The sequence below is a fragment of the Anthonomus grandis genome, chromosome 9 (assembly GCF_022605725.1).
Source record: "Anthonomus grandis grandis chromosome 9, icAntGran1.3, whole genome shotgun sequence".
NCBI classification, from domain to species: domain Eukaryota; kingdom Metazoa; phylum Arthropoda; class Insecta; order Coleoptera; family Curculionidae; genus Anthonomus; species Anthonomus grandis.
In genome coordinates this window covers 26188187-26198820 of record NC_065554.1, presented here as the reverse complement: position 1 = coordinate 26198820, position 10634 = coordinate 26188187, and the positions used below count along the sequence as shown (strand labels likewise).

General features: G+C 32.5%; 2 protein-coding genes across 2 annotated transcripts in view; both read right to left on the bottom strand.

Moving 5' to 3' along the window:
* Positions 1 to 608: 608 nt before the first annotated feature.
* Positions 609 to 1949, bottom strand: LOC126740598 (pyridoxal phosphate phosphatase PHOSPHO2-like). The gene is made up of 2 exons (XM_050446691.1): positions 1690 to 1949; positions 609 to 1413 (listed from the first exon to the last, which is right to left on the bottom strand). The coding sequence occupies exons 1-2, from the start codon at positions 1747 to 1749 to the stop codon at positions 664 to 666; spliced, it is 810 nt and encodes a 269-aa protein (XP_050302648.1). The 5' UTR covers positions 1750 to 1949; the 3' UTR covers positions 609 to 663.
* A 1665-nt stretch (positions 1950 to 3614) lies between these two features.
* LOC126740597 (nuclear migration protein nudC) overlaps positions 3615 to 10634 on the bottom strand; it is an 81438-nt gene continuing 74418 nt past the window's right edge. The window contains exons 4-6 of the mRNA XM_050446690.1: positions 4093 to 4287; positions 3832 to 4034; positions 3615 to 3769 (exon numbers count right to left, since the gene is read on the bottom strand). Coding sequence (XP_050302647.1) covers positions 3718 to 3769; positions 3832 to 4034; positions 4093 to 4287 — 450 coding nt within the window. The 3' untranslated portion in view covers positions 3615 to 3717. The remainder of the gene's footprint in view (positions 3770 to 3831; positions 4035 to 4092; positions 4288 to 10634) is intronic.

The window sequence follows — 10634 nt, the reverse complement described above, 5'->3', positions numbered from 1 at the left end:
TGTTATTGACAGATGTCAATGCACGTCATCCGTCAACAAAGTCATTATTGACAGGTGTAAGTTTGGTGTGATCAGCTGTTCATTGTTATTGGATTTGCTTTTTAAGTTTTTACAATAATATTAATATTTAGATACATTTAGAATTTAGGGAAATACTGGACTAAGGTTAAAGCAGCTAAAACGTTTCTTTTGCTTTAATTAATATCTATTATCTTGCCAAGCAGACAAGAGCATCATGTTTCAATACTAGGATATAAGAGTAGAGATAGAGAAAATTTTAGTTTTATCAGGGTTCAATGCCAACTCTTAAAAATGTAATTAAATTAAGCTCTACTGAGAATAAATAGATATAAACTTTTAAGTCTATGATTTTCAACAAAGTTGATAGAGACTGGCCTACAGTTGAACTAACAAATCAATCATAGATCAAATGTTTTGACACTAAGTGGAGGTAACAGATATTTTTATTTAGGAAATACATTTAAATAAAAACATAATAATAAACAATGAAAACTAAAGCCTAGACTAGTACCACACTGGGGTTCCCACTTACCTTTTCCACCCCTCAAAATTCTGAAATATCTAATGGAAGAATAAAACATACTTAATTAGTTACAAAAACCCTTTATTTGATAATATCACAGAGAATACGGAAGACCAATTTCATTTTCTTAGAAAGTCCAATATGTTTTGTCCATTTTGCCACACACAAACATCAGCCTTGACCACATACTCTGTCTGATCAGACTCGCTGATTTTTTTCCCATTTCGCACCCTTCTCACTAAATCAACACATTTGTACTTTTCCCTGCAGCATGCCACACCTTTTTCATTCAGTCTCAAAATGGGGCAAAAGTCATTATGTCCATCTCCAATATAAACAACTTTTTTATAAAAAATGCCCCTTTGGTTTTGTTGCTCTATAAAATCGTCCAAGATCATCCCTTTGCATAAATTCCTTGTGCTTAAAATGCAAGAGTCTTGATTATGGTACATTTTAATACTCAGTCGACCATTCTCGTCAAACTCTGCAGGGTTTGAAAACACTTTGAGCACTTTACCACTAAGTTGATTTGCTTTGAGCCACATGTCAATAAAAAAGGTGTTTGAGTCACTAATAACAATTACATCATAGTCCATATTATCATGTAACTCGGTTATCAGAGATTTAATCCCCTCTACTTCAGGTAATTTCTTTATGAGCATGGCAATATCGGCTTCAGTAATATTATTCTCATGTAGGACATCAAAAACCCCTTGCATAAAACAGGTCCAGCCTTCAGATTTGTGGAGTTCCTTCAGTTCAGGGGGATATTTGCTCTTGTTTACTAGTTTCATAATTGCTGTGTCAGAATTATCATCAATTATGGTATGGTCAAAGTCAAATACAGCCAGGTTTTTCATTATATTGGGCTGAAAATAAACTAAGTTGAACTCTTCTATGTAGTAAGTAATGCCAAAGAGGAAGGTATATATTTCTGAGTATTGATTATAAGAATAATTAGGGTAAAATTTTACCTTTTCTTGATAGCTATAAATTGTGTTTAAATAGATCTAAATCTATCCAAAGTAGTGCCTGGGATATAAGATTCTATTTATTTTTAGAGAAACAATAGCCAAACAGGTGTGCACACAATAAAATTAATTTAAACTAGAAGAGAATTCAGCCAAGTATATAAATAATCTCACCTTTTTCACTTCAAATATCCTAAATATCTTAAGAAACGTTGATTTCAAGAAGCTGTTCATTGGGGTTCCTACTGTTGTTTCATACTAAAACCATTGTTTGCTGTCACGAAAATCCTAAAATCCACCGTCATGGGTGTTGATAACATTTTTAAATAATCATTTTGATAATAATTCCTTATTTTGAGTAGAACTGAAAATTTTTTATTATTCAAATAATATTGTAAACAAATAAATTTCCCAAAACGTCAAACTAACAAGTGACAGCAACCATTACAAAGTTGTCAAACTTCATTATGACATATCCAAGCCATTGACGTTTTAAAAATGACAGATATAATTATAAGGTCACCAAATTTAATAAGGTGATTTGTTTCTGACCTAAAAATTTTATATTATTAATGTGAACAAAGAAGCTGGATAAAAATTTAAAGATGCCAAGCGACTACAACCATTAGAGAGTTGTCAAATTACGATCTTGATACCAATTGACATTTCAAAAGTGAGCACAGGGTTGCCAAGCTTAATGAACTGGCTCGTTTCTGACCTGATAATTTTGTCATTTTATATTATTAATTAAAGATTAATAATATGAAATGACATAGTTGTCAAACTTCATTATGACTTTGACATCCAAACCATTGACATTTGAAAGGTGTCAGATATAATTACAGGGTTGCCAAGCTTATTGAGTTGCTTTGTTTCTGAAATAAAAATGTTAAAATTTTATTGTTATTTATTCAAAGCTCATAATATTACAAGATTTCAGGCAAAAAATCACATCTGACAAGTGATAGCTGCTAATATAGGGATAAGTGTCTGTTTGAGGTTAAAATAATTGACGTTTGACAAGTGACATCTAATAATAACAGTATTGTCAAGCGTAATGAGTTATTTCGTTTCTGAAGTAAACATTACGTAATTTTAATGACGTTATTTATTCATAATTATCATAAATAAAGAAATTAAGCGAAATGTCAAAAGACGACGGAAATTACAAGCTTGTCAAGCTAAACGCGTGTTCATTAAATTCAAATCGTAGACGTTTGACAAGTGACAGATAAAAGTACGGTATTGCCAAGCTTAATGAGTTGGTTTATTTCTGAATTGTAAATTTTGCATTTTCATATTTATTCAAAACAACTGGGACGAGTGACAGATACAATTACAGACCTACCAAAGCGTATGAGTATATTTGATATTGAAATAATTGGCGTTTGACAAGAGACATTTAATTTCACCGTGTTGCCAAGCATAATGAGGGTCTGTTTCTGAATAGAACCTATGGTAATTTTCATATTATTTATTCATACTTATTGAAACCAAAGAAGTTAAAATTGACAAATTACAACAGAAATTGCAAGGTTGCCAAATGTAATGACTTTTTTGATACTCAAATAGTTGACGTTTTACAGGTGACAGATTTAATTACAGAGCTAACTTTAATAAGCTGGTTTGTTTCTAAATTGAAAATATTGCAATTTTATATTATTTATTCAAAACGTATTATAATAGACTTACGCAAAACGTCACAACTGACAAGTGACAGTTGCAATTACAGGGATGCCAAGTTTAATAGGTTGCTTTGATAATTTCGTAAATTTATATTATTTGGTAAAAATTCCTCTCTATAAATAAGTTAAGGAAAACATAATAAAGGTTCAGATTTATATTGAAATATGAAACAGAAAGTTGATAAGTGACAGACACAGAGTTGCCGGGTTTAGTATGTTGTTCTGCTTTTGAAGTTATAGGAAAACTCCATAGATCTGACAACACTGCTCAGGGTTCTGCAATTACTTAGATTACAAAGTTGTCCGAGCAAATCCGAAAATCTCGCCGCTGCGTTCTCGATTTCCATTAGTGTTATTAATCTGACGTCAGAAAGTCTTAACTAATAAAAGCCCTCAGAAAAAAAAATCCCAAGATTAATAAAAGAACAAAATCATCTTTAATTCTTGCATAAAAACGTGCAACGTATGCTTAAAAAAAGTAAAATAAAAAAACGAGAAAACGGTGTGCCAGCTGTGTTCAGTTAAATTTGCATTTTGAGAAGTCCATCTCTGGATGTTGCTCCATGAACCTAAAAATACATTTTATTTTAAATTAAAAAAACAGTAAAGGGTGAATTTAAATAGTCGTTACTTCTTTAAGACGTCTTGTTTCTTTTGGTCATCGCTGGTGGGCAATCCCATCTCCTTCTGCCGCTGGTCGTACATCATCTTCTCGACCATTCCCCGTGTCTCACCGTCTAAATCGCTCAATTTCGACGGTTCCGGGTTGATTTTCTTCGTGCTAATTTCCGGATCGGAGTTCACTAGTTTGCTCCACCATTGCATTTTATTAACCTAAAAACACATTGTAATTACTTCTGTGTTTACGAAGTGTTTTCTTTTCAAAAACCACCTTTTCTAAATTGAACAACAAGGATTTACCGTCCTCAATCACCCAGGTGGACTCCTCCAACTTGATTTCATGAGGAAAATCGTCGTCTATTATCGGGGGTTGACCTTTAATACCGCAAGTCAGGTGTTTTTTTGTTAAATTTACTATTAGATCTTTTTGTTTCGCCTTAAAGTTCACATTTAGTGGAATTTTGACCTGTAACAATAATAATACTTTATTTGCCTAAATTATATTTGGAAATGTTTAGTAAATACATTTTAATAATAAGATGCATACACAATTAATAAGTTGACAAAGACTTGTGTAAACTTCGTATTCTCAGAAGTAAAGTGGGATTATATAAATGAAAAGGCCAATTTTCAGAATGAATTATTCAATGTTAAGGAACTATCATCAGAACTGATTAAGGTAAAAATCTTTATTGTAACAGTACCCTTACAATTCAAAGATGAGGGCGCATTCTAGCCACAAAATGTCAATAAGGTAAATATTTACACAACCAAGTGCGCTCGATGAATTTTGTGTCATATTAGCCAAAGAAACCTTGTCAATTATTTGTTTGGGCGAATACTAATGACATGAATGATGACAATATTGTTAATGTTAAAATACTCCAAGTTCAATATTACAAAGAGGAGGTCACTGTAGTGGTCCAAAGATATCTATCGAGAAACATCAGTTACTAAAATCAGTCACATAAATACACTTACTCGAACTCGAGGACATTTATTTGTGCATGTCGAAACTAAGTAGGGTTTTACATATCTTGAAATATTAATTTCTCATATTAATATGCATTTTGAGTTAAATGATACTAATTCATAAATCACACTTCAGCAATTTTAATCAAATTAAGGTTACAGGTAGTATATGCAAAACGCATATATCTGATCATGATGGGCATCCGATTTCAACTGAAGGCAAAGAAAATGTTTTACCCAAAAAAGAGTAGTCCAATTTTGTCCAACACAAGGTTATATGTTGTTAACACGGTGAACGCCACGTGCTCAACGGTGGTCATCATTAAAATCAGACAGGGGACTCGTGGTCACGGGTGGACATTTCTTGTGTCGCTTGTCAGGACCAACATTTGTTATTTAGTTTTATCGATATTTGGGACTTGGTATGACCTTAGAGTAATTATTTTTGATAAATATTTTCTTATTATGGTATCTTTACTTACTTTTCTTCATGATCCACCGGTGGTCACTTGGTCCTAGAATGTAATTTTACATCTTGGGACCAAGTGTTCATCGGTGGGCATACTGCTTTTTTTACCGTTTTTTTATTTTCATTTTTGTTTAGGTCTTTGTTTTACAAATAAATTATTTGTTACAGAATTAATTAAAAATGACTGGAAGACGCTTAACAGATGCTGAACTTGCCGCTGAATTAGAAAATTTGACTGATGAGGAAATAATAATAGGATTTTCAGATGATTCAATCAATGATCGAGATTTTGAGCCGGAGGAGAGCAGCTCTGATTCAGAATGTGATACTGAAGATGGAGGAAATAATTCGGATGAAGATACGGATAATGTTGTTCCTTTAGCGAATCTTATAATTGGCCGGAGATGGAAGCCTGTAAATGGAGACCGTTTAACATTCGATACATTTCCGAATAATACAGGAGTAAATCCCGCCATAGCTGTTGAGTTAGCTGGAAAAGATCCTGTGGATTTTTTCAACTATTTCATAAATGACAATATAATAAATCGAGCGGCAAAATTCGCACACGAATTAAAAAGTGCATTTTTGAACAGCATTCGAAATTTCATTCGCATGCGAACATGAAATGTAGTGGTAACGTAGCAAAGTCGAGTGCTATGGGAGGCCATGTCAACCGGGATGAAGACGATAAAGATTTTTTAACCTAACCTAAAATTTAAGTTTAAAAACATCAGGGAATTTTGAGTAGGGATGTGCGATACTGAGGAAAGTACCGGTATTTCGGATCGTATCGTATCGTTTTAAAAGTACCGGTTGGTTACAATATCGACAAGTTCAGTATCGATATTCCAAGTACCGGTGCGATTTAACTAAATATAAATTTTTTTTAAAACTGTTAAATTAGCGCGGACTGGTATGGCCATTACTGATAATTTTAGTATTATTTATTAAAATATTATTTATTAACAGCATTTATTTCGAAATAACTACAAGTGAAAATTTGACATTTGTCGTCACTTAAATTAAAACCGAACAACAGAAAACATTAAAACGTAAGACAAAAATAATTATTCTAGAAATTGAAAATTCCAGTAACTGAATTCTAACGAATTTAAAAATAATAGCCTTGAAAGTCTATCTCCAAGAAGTCTGTTACGCATCAGCCTTTGAAAATAGGCGTTCAGAAAATGGGTTGCATTTGCCAACACTACGGATAAACAGAAAGACAGAAGGAAACAGGAGTAAATCCGTGCTTCACTGCTTCATTCAAATTACTTTATGTGGTATCTTTTTGATTAAATTAAATTTATTTCATAGCATTCTTCGATACGGGATACGATAGGTACTGCATAAAACTCAAACGGATCGGACCGTATCGTACGTTAAAGTACCGGTACAAAATATCGAGTATCGGAAGAAAAAATACCGGTACTCGAGAAAATCGTATCGTATCGCATATCCTTAATTTTGAGGTTTACATGGCGTTTCTTGGGTTTTTGCGAATTGAAAGTCGGGCAAATTCACAGAAAATTTTTGGCTAAAACGCCAAAGTAGCGGACAGATTACACAGTCTCTGGAGCACATAAAGAGCACATCAATTCCATCGTAATAGGCTTGCTTAATCTATATAATTTATTAAATTGAGCATCTGAATACATTTCAAATGGGTCAAGAAATGAGGAGTACATCCTATTCCTTCTATCTGCCAGAGTTTCAGTCTCTTCCAGTGCATCAACGACGTTTCTTTGCACAAGATTGTTTAATCTTACCATTTGATTAATGTTATTTTTTTTTCAATAAACAATAAAAAAAAACTACGAAAATACTTAACCAACTCACAAATTAAAAAAAAAACAAAGCTAGTTTAAAATCAAAACAAGACAAGTGGCAGAATCGCACACGAATTTTGAAATTCGAATGGTATATACCCATTCGAAACACCGCATGCGAATAAGTTAGCATACGAAGCGGTCGAAAATACGAATATCGAATCAGACGGGTAAAGAAAGAATTGCAAAGTGGGTTGATACCGATCCTTTGGAAATACGTAAATTTTTAGGAATTATTATTTGGATGGGCTTACTTCAAGTACCACAACTAAGGGATTATTGGTCTAAGGATCTCCTGTATCAAAATAATATTCCTAAAATAATGAGCCGAAATAGATTCGAAAACATATTAAGCATGTTTCATATTTGTGATAACGAAAGTCCAAGAGATATGGATAATCGCCTTTCTAAGATAAGTGACGCCCTAAAGATGATCCAGTACAAGTTTGTATCGATGAAAGCAATGTGCCATTTCGAGGAAGGATACATTTTAGGCAATACATACCGAATAAAAGACACAGATACGGCATTAAAGTTTTTAAGCTTTGTGTAACAGGAGGATATACTTGGGCATTTAAAGTCTATACAGGCAAGGAGAAGACCGATGATATAGCAGTCTCAGAAAAAGTTGTAACTGAATTGATGGATGGCCTTTTAAATTCAGGAAGAAAACTCTTTACGGACAATTGGTATACAAGTGTCTCGTTAGCCGATAAAATGATAGAGCAGAAGACCCATCTCGTTGGAACGTTAAGAACCAATCGAAAAGGCAATCCTCCAGAAGTTACTAAAGCAACATTAAAAAAAGGAGAAGTAATTGCAAGACAGAATGAAAGAAAAACAGTAGTACTAAAATGGAAAGACAAACGGGATGTGTTGATGCTTAGTATCAAACATGATGATTCAGTTACAACTTTTAAAAAAAAAGGGAAAATGTATACCAAACCAGCTGTTGTGTTAGACTACAACAAAGGGAAAACATTTATCGATCTCTCAGATCAGAGGGCAGCCTATGCCCCCTACTGTCACCGTACTGTAAAATGGTATAAATGTGTATTTTTTCATCTAATAACTGCTACGACAGTTGTAAATGCCTTACATGTATTTAACAAGGTAAATAACAAAAAAATGAATATAACTTATTTATTAGAGATTTAGAGAATCTATTGCTTCGGCCCTGGTGGAATCTACTGACAATTTAGATATGCCATTAGCTGCTCGCCCATCAACTTCTAGAGAGTCCCAAAGACAAGTTCACACATTAAAGGAAGTGGAAGGTCAAAAGAGGGTGACTAGAAAGAGATGTAAAGTCTGTTATACAAATATGTCAAGACAGCATAATTCAGCCTATGCCCGAAAAAATGCTAAAAAGGTGAACACTATTTGTTTTCACGGGTTAATTTTCACGGAATCAGTATTACTTTGGAGAAAACATTGTTAAAAATTTAACTTTGAGATGTTGGTTGGATTGGAGAGTGATTAAGGTGACTCCACTTCTGATTTGAATGTCATCTGTCCAACCTTACATGACGCAAAGTTTCCATTGACATTAAAATCAGGAGCGTACTTCATATAATATTTATTTTGTTGAGTTTAATTTCTAAGAAAGAAATAAAAAATTAAACCTGGTTCTAGATTAAAGTACAATTTTGAATTAACTGACCTTTTGCACAATAAAGACATAAACATCAGGACAATATTTAAAAAATCGTAAAAATTACTACCATTTTCCATACTTGACATAAATCACTGCTTTGATGTCAAGGATCTCCCGAGTACATCAGGTGAATCCTATAATGTGGTAGCTGACCTTATTGCACAATTATTATTTTTTTCTTAGGCTCTAATCGGAAAATAAGTACGTTTTTCAATTACATGCATTATCAAGTTAGAAGTCCATCTACGGCATTTTTTTTTAGTTTAATTCCTGTAATATTATTTCAATTAATTTTGCCTTTGTTGGCTTAATTGCTCGACTCATTTAAGACTAGAAAGGGGTTTACGTACATGCGTAACGGGGCCCGAACGACATAAATCATAAGCTGTCAAGAAAAAATTACGAAAAGGTTAATTTAATTAACTGGTAAAAATGTCAGCACCACCATATTTTTTTTTTGTTAGTTGGTGTAGAATACGTGGTGTGCTATTTTCCAAAGTGCTAATTTTCCCATTAAATAAGCGGCTTTACGAGGGTTCTATAGGAGCAACAATGCAGTATGTGGTAGCGCGTATATTAAAATTTTAATAAATGTTACGTTTCTAAGCGACCTTTCTTTTCAACTAATCAGACCGAGACGATTTAACAACTTGAGTGAGTTTACAAGAGAGACAAAGGCTCCTTTGACAAAGTCATGATTAGAATTTTTTAGAAACGGTTATTTCATATAGAACACTATTAAATGAAGATAAAAATTCATTACTCATAAAAGAAAATGTTTTTTTTTTAATCAATGAGCATCCAATGCGCCACAAGCCAATATATTCATGAAATGAACTTTAAAAGCCCAATTCGCATTAAACTCTCGTGTAAACGTGTATAAACTTACGTTCGCATTACCCTCCGAGTGATGCGAGCCAAGAAATTTAATATGACAAGTTTATATGCATAAAGATTTTTTTTTATACACAAGGTGAGCCATTAAGATTAATTACAATATTTGCATTTATTTGGATTTCTTAGAGAGGTCGTTGAAGCCTAAAATGAAGAACTTTGGTCTTTTTTCAGTATATTTTCACAGGACTATACATTTCTTTAATGTACCTAGCAGTTGATTTAATTCTTTGTTACCAAACTTATCCAGGAATTTTATAAGCATTTTTTTTACAGTTTTTAGAGTCAATTTATAGAAATTTTCTGCAAGTAATTAAACAAATTTTCATTTTTCTTGCAGACAGTTGATGCAAGTTCCTCGTTTCTCCAATCAGTTAATGTATTTCTTTACTTATGTATTTTCCATGGAATTGATGCAATTAAACCTTATTTACAGTCAGTTAATGCATTAAAAAAATCTCCTTTTTCTCAGGCATTTAATTAGGTAATTAAGGTTTTTATTTTTTTTTAACAGTATGTAGTTCATTTTAATAGTGGACGTTTTTTGACTTGACAACTACAATAATTTCCTTGTTTCTCCAGACAGTTATTATATTTTTTTTCAATTTTTTTCAGAAAGTTGAAGCATTTTTTTAAATTCCACCAGTTCAATTAAGTTCAACCAGTAACAAATTTTTCTCCAGACAATTAAAAAAATGTTTCGTTTTTTTTTTCATGTTTATGCCAGGTAGTGTAAACAGTCCATTTATTTCTCGTAATTTTTCAAAACAATTGATATATACAAATTGATACAATACAATTACATATACAACTGATATATGTATTTTTTATTTCTCAAAGCAGTTGAAGTGATTATTAAATTTTTTCAGAAACAATTTTTTTCCAGGCAATTAAATAATTTTTCTTATTTTTATAAAACAGTTTCTACAATCAGTCCAGGCAGATAAGGCAGTTCATTTCTTTCATTCAGAGAATTAGAGCAGTTGAATAGT